The sequence below is a fragment of the Neophocaena asiaeorientalis genome, unplaced genomic scaffold, assembly GCF_003031525.2.
Source record: "Neophocaena asiaeorientalis asiaeorientalis breed wild unplaced genomic scaffold, Neophocaena_asiaeorientalis_V1.1 scaffold369, whole genome shotgun sequence".
Taxonomy (NCBI): Eukaryota; Metazoa; Chordata; class Mammalia; order Artiodactyla; family Phocoenidae; genus Neophocaena; species Neophocaena asiaeorientalis.
Genome location: NW_020175321.1, coordinates 2,499,412 through 2,512,913, shown reverse-complemented (window position 1 = coordinate 2,512,913; position 13,502 = coordinate 2,499,412). Strand labels below are relative to the sequence as shown.

Sequence of the window (13,502 nt, the reverse complement as noted above, 5' to 3'; positions counted from 1 at the left end):
AGACCAAAACAATAACTGAAATGAAAAAAACACTAGAAGGAATCAATAGCAGAATAACTGAGGCAGAAGAACGGATAAGTGACCTGGAAGACAGAATGGTGGAATTCACTGCCGCAGAACAGAATAAAGGAAAAAGAATGAAAAGAAGTGAAGACAGCCTAAGAGACCTGTGGGACAACATGAAATGCACCAACATTCGCGCTATAGAGGTCCCAGAAGGAGGAGAGAGAGAGAAAGGACCCAAGAAAATATTTTAAGAGATTATAGTCGAAAGCTTCGCTAACATGGGAAAGGAAATAGCCAGCCAAGTCCAGGAAGCGCAGAGAGTCCCATACAGGATAAAACCAAGGAGAAACACGCCGAGACACATAGTAATCAAATTGGCAAAAATTAAAGACAAAGAAAAATTATTGAAAGCAGCAAGGGAAAAAGGACAAATAACATACAAGGGAACTCCCATAAGGTTAACAGCTGATTTCTCAGCAGAAACTCTACAAGCCAGAAGGGAGTGGCACGATATATTTAAAGTAATGAAAGGGAAGAACCTACAACCAAGATTACTCTACCCGGCAAGGATGTCATTCAGATTTGACAGAGAAATCCAAAGCTTTATAGACAAGCAAAAGCTAAGAGAATTCAGCACCACCAAACCAGCTCTACAGCAAATGATAAAGGAACTTCTCTAAGTGCGAAACACAAGAGAAGTAAAGAACCTACAAAAACAAACACAAAACAATTAAGAAAATGGTAATAGGAACATACATATCGAAAATTACCTTAAATATGAATGGATTAAATGCTCCAACCAAAAGACACAGGCTCGCTGAATGGATACAACAACAAGACCCATATATATGTTGTCTGCAAGAGAGCCACTTCAGACCTAGGGACACATACAGACTGAAAGTGAGGGGATGGAAAAAGATATTCCATGCAAATGGAAATCAAAAGAAAGCTGGAATAGCAATACTCATATCAGATAAAATAGACTTTAAAATAAAGAATGTTACAAGAGACAAGGAAGGACATTACATAATGATCGAGGGATCAATCCAAGAAGAAGATACAACAATTATAAATATATATGCACCCAACACAGGAGCACCTCAATACATAAGGCAACTGCTAACAGCTATAAAAACAGGAAATCAACAGTAACACAATAATAGTGGGGGACTTTTACACCAATGGACAGATCATCCAGACAGTAAACTAATAAGGAAACACAAGCTTTAAGTGACACAATAGACCAGATAGATTTACTTGATATTTATAAGACATTCCATCTGAAAACAGCAGATTACACTTTCTTCTCATGTGTACATGGAACATTCTCCAGGTTAGATCACATCTTGGGTCACAAATCAAGCCTTGGTAAATTTAAGACAACTGAAATCATATCAAGCATCTTTTCCGACCACAATGCTATGAGATTAGGAACCAATTACAGGGGGGAAAAAAGCCGTAAAAAACACAAACACATGGAGGCTAAACAATACATTACTAAATAACCAAGAGATCACTGAAGAAATCAAAGAGGAAATCAAAAAATACCTAGAGACAAATGACAAGAACATGTATATCCAAAACCGATGGGATGCAGCAAAAGCAGTTCTAAGAGGGAAGTTTGTAGCAATACAATCCTACCTCAAGAAACAAGAAAAATCTCAAATAAGCAATCTAACCAAAAGAAAAGCACTAGAGAGAGAAGAACAAACAAACAAAACCCAAAGATGGTAGAAGGAAAGAAATCATAAAGATCAGAGCAGAAATAAATGGAATAGAAACAAAGAAAACAATAGCAAAAATCAAAAAACTAAAAGCTGGTTCTTTGAGAAGATAAAATTGATAAACCTTTAGCCAGACTCTTCAAGAAAAAGAGGGAGAGGACTCAAATCAATAGAATCAGAAATGAAAAAGGAGAAGTTACAATGGACAACGCAGAAATACAAAGCATCATAAGGGACTACTACAAGCAGCTCTTTGCCAATAAAATGGACAACCTGGAAAAAATGGACAAATTCTTAGAAAGGTATAACCTTCCAACACTGAACCAGGAAGAAATAGAAAATATGAACAGACCAATCACAAGTAATGTAATTGAAACTGTGATTAAAAATCTTCCAAAAAACATAGGCAGAACACTCTGTGACATAAATCACAGCAAGTGCCTTTTTGACCCACCTCCTAGAGAAATGGAAATAAAAACAAAAATAAACAAATGGGACCTAATGAAACTTAAAAGCTTTTGCACAGCAAAGGAAACCATAAACAAGACAAAGACAACCCTCAGAATGGGAGAAAATATTTGCAGATGAAACAACTGACAAAGGATTAATCTCCAAAATTTACAAGCAGCTCATGCAGCTCAATAACAAAAGAACAAACAACCCAACCCAAAAATGGGCAGGAGACCTAAATAGACATTTCTCCAAAGAAGATATACAGATTGCCAACAAACACATAAAAGGATGCTCAACATCATTAATCATTAGAGAAATGCAAATCAAAACTACAATGAGGTATCACCTCACACCAGTCAGAATGGCCATCATCAAAAAATCTACCAACAATAAATGCTGGAGAGGGTGTGGAGAAAAGGGAACCCTCTTGCACTGTTTGTGAGAATGTAAATTGATACAGCCACTATGGAGAACAGTATGGGGGTTCCTTAAAAAACTAAAAACAGAACTACCATACAACCCAGCAATCCCACTACTGGGCATATACCCTGAGAAAACCATAACTCAAAAAGAGTCATGTACCACAATGTTCACTGCAGCTCTATGTACAACAGCCAGGACATGGAAGCAACCTAAGTGTCCACCGACAGATGAATGGATAAAGAAGATGTGGCACATACATACAATGGAATATTACTCAGCCATAAAAAGAAACGAGATTGAGTTATTTGTAGTGAGGTGTATAGACCTAGAGACTGTCATATAGACTGAAGTAAGTCAGAAAGAGAAAAACAAATACCGTATGCTAACACATATATATGGAATTAAAAAAAATGGTTCTAGGGGCAGGACAGGAATAAAGAACCTAGGGGCAGGACAGGAATAAAGACGCAGACGTAGAGAATGGACTTGAGGACTCAGGGAGGGGGAAGGGTATGCTGGGACTAAGTGAGAGAGTGGCATGGACATATATACACTACCAAATGTGAAACAGATAGCTAGTGGGAAGCAGCCACATAGCACTGGGAGATCAGCTAGGTGCTTTGTGACCACCTAGAGGGGTGGGATAGGGATGGTGGGAGGGAGATGCAAGAGGGAGGAGATATGGGGGTATATGTATCTGTATAGCTGATTCACTTTGTTATAGAACAGAAACTAACACACCATTGTAAAGCAATTATACTCCAATAAAGATGTTAAAAAAAAATCTACCAACAAAGAAAAGTCCAGGACCAGATGGCTTCACAGGTGAACTCTATCAAACATTTAGAGAAGAGCTAACACCCATCCTTCTCAAACTCTTCCAAAAAACTGCAGAGGAAGGAACACTCCCAAACTAATTCGACAAGGCCACCATCACCCTGATACCAAAGCCAGACAAAGATACTACAAAAAAAGAAAATTACAGAGCAATATCACTGATGAATATAGATGCAAAAATACTAGCAAACAGAGTCCAACAACACATTAAAAGGATCATACACCACGATCAAGTGGGATTTATCCCAGGGATGCAAGGATTCTTTGATATACGCAAATCATTCAATGTGATACACCATGTTAACAGATTGAGGAATAAAAACCATATAATCATCTTAATCAATGCAGAAAAAGCTTTTGACAAAATTCAACACCTATTTATGAATAAAACTCTCCAGAACCAGGCATAGAGGGAACTTACCTCAACATGATAAAGGCCATATATGACAAACCCACAGCCAACATCAACATCGTTCTCAATGCTGCAAAACTGAAAGCATTTCCTCTAAGATCAGGAACAGGACAAGGATGTCCACTCTCACCACTGTTATTCAACATAGTTTTGGAAGTCCTAGCCATGGCAATCAGAGAAGAAAAAGAAATAAAAGGAATACAAATTGGAAAAGAAGAAGTAAAACTGTCACTGTTTGCAGATGACATGATACTATACATAGAGAATTCTAAAGATGCCACCAGAAAATGGCTAGAGCTCATCAAAGAATCTGGTAAAGTTGCAGGATACAAAATTAATACACAGAAATCTCTTGCATTCCTATAAACTAACAATGAAAGATCAGAAAGAGAAATTAAGGAAACAATCCCATTCACCACTGTAACAAAAAGAATAAAATACCTAGGAATAAACCTACCTAAGGAGGTAAAATACCTGTACACAGAAAACTATAAGACACTGATGAAAGAAATCAAAGATGACACAAATAGACGGAGAGATATACCATGTTCTTGGATTGGAAGAACCAATATTGTGAAAATGACTATACTACCCAAAGCAATCTACAGATTCAATGCAATCTCTATCAAACTATCAACAGCATTTTTTACAGAACTAGAACAAAAAATCTTAAAGTTTGGATGGAAACACAAGAGACCTTGAATAGCCAAAGCAATCTTGAGGGGAAAAAAGTGGAGCTGGAGGAATCAGACTCCCTGACTTCAGACTACACTACAAAGCTATGGTAATCAAAACAATATGGTACTGGCACAAAAACAGAAATATAGACCAATGGAACAGGATAGAAAGCCCAGAGATAAACCCACGCACCTATGGTCAACTAATCTATGACAAAGGGGGCAAGGATATACAATGCAGAAAAGACAGTCTCTTCGATTAAAAAAAAAAGTGCCAGTTTACTGGAGAATATTTTCAAATAGCAACAATGTTTGCTTCCCTTTGCCACCTTGCTATTGTATGGACCTGGATGAGCAAACTCAGATAATAAGAACACTCTGCTTGAGGCAGGGGCAGCGGGAGGGCTTCCAGTAACATGTCTGAGCCCCATTAACTTGTCTAAGGTCATTCAGCTGTTTGGAGCCTAAGCCAGCTATTGGACTCAGTGTTGAAGCCCTCTGCTCTTTCCAGACGTCAATGCTCCCCATTCCTGCCTCAAGGCCTCCAGGCTCAGGCAGGTGTGGACAGAGTCGCAGGGCTCCTTGTCTCTGGGGTACACTGTCGACTTCCAGAGCTCCTGGTTGCCTCCTGGCTGGAACTCAGGGCTGCACCAAGATTTCTAGCCCCTGATGATTCTCGGCCAACTTGCATCCACTGCTCTGGGCCAACGTGGAGCTCCCACGATGCCCCAGTCATTCCCAGTCTTTCCCAGTCCCGCCCACTTTGCCCAGTCCACACTTACAGCTCTGCCTCCTGACAGGTGCTACTCAGAGTCCAACCTGACAGCAATTGCCATAAAGCATTGCCACAGCTCAGATTTTTTTTCTGCCTTCTAAAAGAACCTTCTTCAGGGCAAAACGAGAAGAGGTGACAAACTAGCCTGGCAGACAAGGAAAGCATATTCAACAGGTAATGAGGAATAGCAAAAACAGGCACACACACCGCCAAGCTTTCAACCCCTCGTTGGTAATGAGACTCCCGACAGGCCCCCTAGTCACCACCCTCCACCTTGTGCTTCCAGGTGGACAGCCAACGCTCTAATTGCTTCACTCAAGCAAAGCAAAGACCCACTTTGCTACCTTTGGCTCAAATGGATAAGAAAAATGATGTCTTGTTTCTTGAAGATTCTTCACCCGCTTACCTGTAACTGCTGCTTTTCTTGGAGAAGCCAGTCTCGCCTGGTGATGGACACAAGCAGGTTGTCCTGAGCAGTGGGTTCCAACATCTTCGGCTCCGTTCTGAGCTCAGCTTGGGTGTCGTCACTGCTAGCTCTTAAAACAAAACGTACATATTGGTACGGATATGGATGAGCTGAAATCCTCAGATCTACAAGAATGTTAATGGAAAGAAGGTCCACAAAGTGGCCCCCAGCGGCTCTCATCCTTAGGAGGGTCAAAGGGATGAGGTCCCTAATGTAAGTTTTTGTTTTAATGACAATCTGTCGGGGCTTTGGCTGTTTCCCAGAGCCACCTTGCTTAACTGGACTGGGCACTGTCCAGCACCGTAGCTATGCGTGTGGCTATCTGCGCTGAAAGTGTAAAATACACACCAGATTTTAAAGACTTAGTATGAAACGAAGAGTGTAAAATAGCTCATTAATGATATTTACATTCATTACCTGTTGGGATGACAATGTTTTTGACATACTGGGTTAACTAAGTATATTTTAAAAATGAATTTTACTTGTTTTTTCTTACTTTTTAAAAATGTGGCTACTAGAGCATTTAAAATCATGTATGTGGTTTGCATTATACATCATTGGACAGCTCTGCCTGGGCCATCCAGAGCAAACTTCCAGGGCTGATCTTGGCTGTGGAGATGACAAAGAGGGTTGACTGATGCCTGGGTCAGAGATTCTCAGAAAAGGTTTGCTAAAAGACTGTCAAAAACCACTAAAAATCTCTTTCTCCCATGCTCGCAAGAGTTGGCACATTTGGTTGAAGCAACGCCGGTGAAGATGTGGCCCAGGCTGCCACCTTATGCTGGTGAGTTGCCGTTGCAGGAGCCTTGCAGGTGTTTCTCATCAAAGGATGACCAATCAATTTATAAGCGGTTACAGCAGTAAACAAGACTTGTCCCCTGCGCAGAGCAGAGGCGATGGGTAAACCAAGGCCACGGACAAACGCTCCCCCCAGGGCTCCGACTTACTCACTGTAGGAGTGGAAAGGTAGACGCCCTGCTCCCACTTCCTACATCTTAACATGGCCCTTACGTTAACAAGGGGGCCTACCAAGCAGCACAGTGAAACAGCCCTAATATTCTTAGAAACAATGATAGAAAACATGTCACCTCAGCTTTTCTAAGTTAGAAAACAGTGGTCACAGAAAAGGGAGCCTTGATTGAATCTCTGGGCCAGACACAGATTCAGACTCAATAATCTCGAAAGCTGCTTACTTAATATAACATACCACACAATTTAGAAGCTTATTTTAAGACTGGTTACTCTCTGTAACAAGTCTCTGTGTGCGTAAAGGCAAATCACAAGGGTAGTAGTAGTAATAAAAAAATTTAACTGGTCATAACAAAATAATCCGGTATAATTGAGAATTTACTGTACGTCGGGTGTTATCAGTGTTGCCGACGAAGAAACAGAGCATCAGGGAGATCTGAGCAACTTGCTCTGGTGTAACCAAGCAGGACCCTATGGGGCCTTCCCAGAGCAAGACTCCCCCTCCAGGTCCTCCGCCTGCCTTTCGTCTGTAGAAAAACTTTAGTCAAAGAATAAATTTAACTGGAGAAAAGAAAATGCAGAAAGAAAGGAAACTTTCAAGCAAGACAAAATAATAATGGTTTAGCCATTAAACAAAGAAGTCAAAAACCTTTTGTTCCTCCTCAAGGGCTATAGATAACATTCTGAGCCACGTCCTTAGAGCTGTTTTACAGAGACTGAAACCCTCACCAGGTAGAAGAAGTTAACTGTCTGCTGCTCACAAGCACACAGACCCCAGACCAGTTGGAACCAGAAGGTTGATGATGTTGACCCCCAGTTACCTCACCACCAACCAATCAGAAGAAGGTCCACGAGCTGATCACACACCCCACAGCCCCCCTCCCTCACCCTGTCTTTACAAACTTTTCCCTAAAAACCATCAGGGAGTTAGGGCTTTCTGAGCACTAGCTGCCTGGACTCCTTGCTTGGCGCCTGCAATAAACACTGCACTTTCCTTCACCCGAACCTGGTGTCAGTAGATTGGCTTTCCTGGGTGTGGGCAAGCGGACACAAGTTTGGCTCCATAACACTGGGTCACACAGAGCGCAAGAAGCAGAGGTGAGGAGTCCATCAAAGGGCCATGAGGCTGGTTGCCACTTTCCAGCCCTTCCCTGGACACCATACACCAGTCAGGCTTCAGCAAGATTATAAACTCCTGTTTCTTCCTGGCTTCTAGCCACGTGCCACCCACACCTGCTGGCTAAGTCCCCTTGCCCATGATTCAACACAGTGAGCTGAGAGTGACAGCTTCAGGGAGGTAGATGAGCACGGTCTGAGCCCTAACTCCACCTTTCTCTAGCTATGTGTCCTTGGACTTACCAAACCTCTCTGAACCTCACCTCCCTCGTTTTTAAAATGAGGATGATGGTGATGGTGATGCCTTCCCTATACGGCTCCATATGGCTGATTACGGGATCAAATGTATTCAACAAGCGGCCACTGAGTGCCTACCCTGTGCAGGTCCCACCCTCACCCTGGGGCCATAAGGGGACTCTGTCCTCGGGGAGCTGGCCACTTCCCCCCCCCCACCTCAACGTTGGCATCAGGAGACTGGACGGTGTGTCATGTCCACTGGACACACCGTCCTTTGTAACGAACAGTAAAGATGAGATGTTTCCGAGGACCTTTCCGTGTATCAGAAGGGGGGGTGGCCTGGAAGGAAACCACCACCAGCTATTGTGGGAATGGAACCCACCTCCTCCCCTGGGCCCCCGAGTCTCAGCCTGTCCACCCAGCCTCTCGCTCTGGACGGCGAACCTCAGCCCATCTCGTGCTGCTGTCCCCAGGGCCCAGCACTGAGCAGGGCTTAGCAAATATTTACCGAGTGACTTCATGAGTCCATGGCCTAGAAAAATCCAGAAGCTGTTTATATTCAGCTTTCGATTGCATTAGATCATTTCTTCACACTAATTTATTTCCCAATTTGCTCTGCTCATGCAAATATTAAGAGTTTCCTGAATTTCCTAAATAGATACCATCTGGGTCGGGATGGGAGTTAGTGAAGGGAATCAACACAGAATTGAAAATGAGCCGCAGGGGAACTACAGGTGGGTAACTGGGAATTCTCCTTATTATCGTTAATCACATTCATTACTTAATCCATAAAAAAAGCCCCTGTGATTCACCGAAACTCCCGTGTCTCTCAGACTTTAACTCTGGGTAGAGAAAGCCGTGCACAGATGGCTGAGTGGTGGCCCCAGGACAAAAGACAACTCAGGAATGAAGCCGGGGACCGGTTTCCATCTCAGCCCATCAGCCCTCAGAGCCACGCTCCCTCTGCCTCCTACAATGCTGTTCCCTTTATTTTAATAAACCCCGATGTGTAAACCCAAATGTCAGTGCAAATTAGCCTTGCTATAAACTAATCGGTACGGAAAACGAGCAAATCCCTCAGGGGCAAGAATTAAAAACACGTGGGTTGGAATGTTAGCACAGCACTCGGTGCCCACGGGGACTCGGGGTGTCTAGGACCACACTATCAGCCCCAGGTCTCATGCAGGTCCCCATCTGCCCAGTGCTGGAAAAATCCTGGCCTTTCTACTTTTGTCTTTTCCACCAATCACTTAAAGAAGGATTAAACCCATTTGTAAAGTAAGATCCTACACCACTGAAAACAGTATAGATCCACACTGCACAGGACAGCGTACCGCATCCCAGGGATAACATGGACCGCGTGACTTCTGGGAGTACAGAGTTCAGTAATATTGAGAAAAGAATGAATCCCACCTGGGGGAGGTGTTTCCTGAGAGTGTGCACCAGTGATGAACCCACCCGGTCACCTCCTCTGCAGCTGGCTCGCTGGGCCCGGGGCCCTCCAGTGCGCTGACTTTGCGCGGAGGGCCGCCTTCGGGAACGTCTAGAGTGAGACAGGGCAGAGGGGAGCCCAGACATTCCACCGGCTGGGACATCCCGTGCCAGAACGGCTCTTGACAATTGCTGTGGTTTATACAGTTGTGCGTATAACACAGAGGGTCCCTTTCCAGAGAGGAATGACGGACGGTCATCACGATGCCAGAAGAATTGCTCTGTGGTGCCGCTGCTGGAATCGTAGAGTTTTAATTGAGGAAAGAACCAAAACGGATGCTCTCATTTCCACAGTGAGGAAAACCTCGGCTCAGATGACCACTTCTGGCAACGAGACTTGAGTAGGACCTTCCGAATACCTTTGCCAACTGCCGCTCCGTATCGAGGGCTATTCTAACAAATTTATGTCATCCGACGAATGTGTTTCCATCTCTCCCTCGGTGGGATGACGGTGATAAGGAAGTGGTTTGGGCCAGTTATGCAATCAATGAAGTGTGCGTTAAATCTGGAAATAGCTTTCTTAGCCAACAAACAATGTCATAAATGACTGAGGCCACTCTGATGGCACAACTGAACATTGTAAACTTGCCAGGGACAATGTAGGTAACTTTACAGTCCTTCCTTATATATCTGACTTGGGTCTAAAAGTAAGGAGAGTGGAGTAAAAGTCATACACACCTTGGAAAAGTGGACATCACTGGTTTCTACAATCTTATCCCACATATAGAGGCGACAGCCTTGCAGGAGGGGCACGTGGACATTTACTTGGGTTTATGATATCCATGCCCAATACAACAGGCTTCAGACGGGCTTCAGCTGAATTTGAGCAAAGAGGATGACACAGGAGACCTTTATTTGGAAGTTTTATCTATAATCCACTGATTTTAAAACAAATTCCGATGAGTCTTCTGTGACTCCCTTCAACTGGTTTTTCTCCTCTTTTCCTTCCTCCCTTACTTCTCAAGGTGATGACAAGGGATCAGAGGTGGGTCTCCTGGGAGAGACACAGGCCGTGATAGTCCCCATTTGGCTCGAGCTGTGATTAGGGGTTCAGAAACGTCTCCTGCCATGTTGGTAACAGTGATCGTTTTTATGCCACCTCATTTTACATCTCTGGTAAAATGTGTCTGTAACAGTTATTCTCTTTCGCCGTGTATCTCCATTCCAGCCTGTGAACTTAGAGCTAGCTGATCATCGTCGAATTCTGTGGTGTGGTGGTCCCGACATGACAATTAATTGGAAATAAAGAATCACACGTTTCAAAGGGAAGAGAGGAAGAGCGGGTCAGAGGAAAAATGACTCAGTCCAGAAGCACCGTGAGCTACACTACATTCATCTGTTCCAATCAGAAAGGAAGTAGGTGAGCAGGAAGTATCCGGACAGGCAAACCAGAGCCCTGCCCTGATAATCCACACTGGAAAACCGTCGTATAGCTTTGCTTTTAAACTCTGTTGTACTTTGTTTACTTGTGTTTCAAGTTATCTATTGGGAAAAGGTCTTTGATAAAGGACACTTTGCACACACACACACACACACACACACAACTGAAGAGGTAAATACGACCTGTTTTCATGTACATGGTGGTGAAGGTCCAGTGGGAAAACACATAGGATGTACAGTCAGAGAAAAGCAAAGTATTCATGAGAAAATTATCAGTCATATGGGCTCAGTAGACCAAACCTCTCTCTTAGGAGAAAGGAAAAAATAACTTTCTTTGGACTGGGTGAAAGATACAGCAAAAGTAGATTCCCGATCATTGATTGCTGTGCTAGGATGTTGAGGTGGAATTTTCCAGTTGCTCCAGAATCAGACACGAACGCTGAAGGACACAGGCCTAAATGCCCTTCACCCCAAATCGGGAGCAGCGAGGGAGGTGTCCACCCAGGGCTGCACAAGTTGCAAACCACCAGCACCCTCACTCACCACCGTGTTGACCGTGCGGGAAATGGAGTCTTCGTGAGAGATGCTTCCCTGCCCAAGCCCCCAGCCCCGCATGGGAGCAAACAGGGGGTAAACTCTCCCACGCAAACCAAATGAAGGAAAAGCAAGTCCACTAGACCCCCTCTTCCAGCCAGGGGGTGTCCTGCAAGGAAGGCTGACGTCTGGTTCTCCCATATGAACCTCTATCTGCGTCTGGTTGTCTTTGGAGCAAAATCTGAGACGAGCTGAGTTCAGGCTGCTTTCTGGCGAAGTGATTCCCAAGAAACCAGAGTGGGTGGCAGGAAGGAGGAAACGTCAATAAACCGTGTGCCATTGAGCTGACCACCACAGAGGCGACTGGGGCGCCAACCAACTGGGAAACGTCCTGGGAGAAAATGTGTGCAACACTCCTCGAAGCTGTCCCCCTGGACGTGGGGAGGCTGGAGCGTTAATCTGCCCTCAGGGGCATCACTCACTCCCCTTCCTCACAAGAGGCAGGGAAAGCCCCGTGGCAGAGAAGCCTGTCGGGTGCAAAGCTGTCAGTGGGCACGAAAGCGTCCACAGCTGGAGAGGGAATCAGAGGGAGGCCAAGGGGTTGGGACGCCGGGCATCAGGTCTCTGCGGCAATCCGCGCCCACACACCGACTTTGTGATGCACCGCTGCCCGTGGAGCAGGGACGACGGAACGGGAGAGCCACAGCAGGGCAGAGGGCCTGGAACTGGCCGACCCACATGCCCACCGTTCAGTGCGGCAAAGATACGTGAGCTTCCTGTGAATCAAGTGAACACGACAAAAGGGATCCTCCCAACAAGGGCACCCACTGGCCAAGGAGACCCAGAGAAAGAGGCTGGGTGACACGTGAAAAACGGTGGTTGCCCCTGTGGGGTGGAGAGATTGTGTTCACGTCAGCATCAGGAAGGTGTTGCAGTGGCCTCTGGGGACCCCGCACCTGAGTCCCACAAGAGAGGGAATGTGTCAGCACATATTCACGGGGGTATCAACACCTCTGTTGGCCGGGGGGCAGCGATGGCCCACAAGGAGAGGATTACAAACACTGGACAGGGAAAGATTTGAATTGGACGTACGAATGATGCTTCAAACTAGACTCACTGGATGAGCAACGGTAACTGAAAATGCCCCAGACATCTGTATTTTCTGCCCAAGACACCATAGAGAAATGGGGGAAATGTGTTCAACAGAGCACAGCAGACCAGAGAACAGACAAACCACGATGCCTTTGTACCCTGCTGAGTAGAGATACCCCAGTGACCCAGTTATATTACAGAGCAGTGCGGTACCAAAGACAGAGAGAGGCGGATACCAAACCATTTGAGTACCAGTAATCTGCTTTAGAGGGGCCCAGTTAACCCCTGGGGTGACAGCTAACGCTCCCTGGGCTGCTGGAAGGACCTGGACAAATCGAGCATGATTCGGGGTGACACACAGAGAACTAAACAGTACTTTTTAGAACTATGAATTCAACAGGGATTATTATGAACAAAATGACAGTGAAATTACAAATGAAGTACCTGATTGTACTTGGGAGTTTACATTTCCTCAGATCTTATTCTAAACCAAATTTTCTTAACTTGAGAGCCAAAGGCCCCCTAGAGAGGGAATCAATAAGCTCAGAAGATCTGCATGCAAGTGTTTGTATGCAGTTGTCCGTACGTTTGTACATACGTGGTTCTGTGATGGAAGAAATCTATAGCTTTCATTAGATCCTCTAGGAAAGGCTTGATCCCAACAAGGCGAAGAGGTACTTATTTGTGCTGTTATTAATCAGTATTGAAAATGTGCCATATGCGGATGCAACTTTTTTATTTCTAACAGGAAAAGCACCATCATTGGGAAGCATTCTGTTTCGCCCTGGACTCGGAAAGCCCCTGGCCTGGGAGAAACCTTGCCATCCAGGCGCTGGCTGCCTGAGCTCGGGCCAGACACCCCGTCCCCCTGGTGGCCACTGTGAGAACTGCAGTCAAAGCCCCTGGTTCG

General features: G+C 44.8%; 1 protein-coding gene across 5 annotated transcripts in view; it reads right to left on the bottom strand.

Moving 5' to 3' along the window:
* DISC1 (DISC1 scaffold protein) overlaps positions 1–13,502 on the bottom strand; it is a 344,403-nt gene that overhangs the window by 229,594 nt on the left and 101,307 nt on the right. For all 5 annotated transcript variants that reach the window (XR_003006010.1, XM_024765624.1, XM_024765626.1 and 2 more), the window contains exon 5: positions 5,714–5,843. Coding sequence is in view for 4 of the 5 variants with exons in the window: in XM_024765624.1 (XP_024621392.1) it covers positions 5,714–5,843 (130 nt within the window). In the remaining variant the exon portion in view is untranslated. The remainder of the gene's footprint in view (positions 1–5,713; positions 5,844–13,502) is intronic.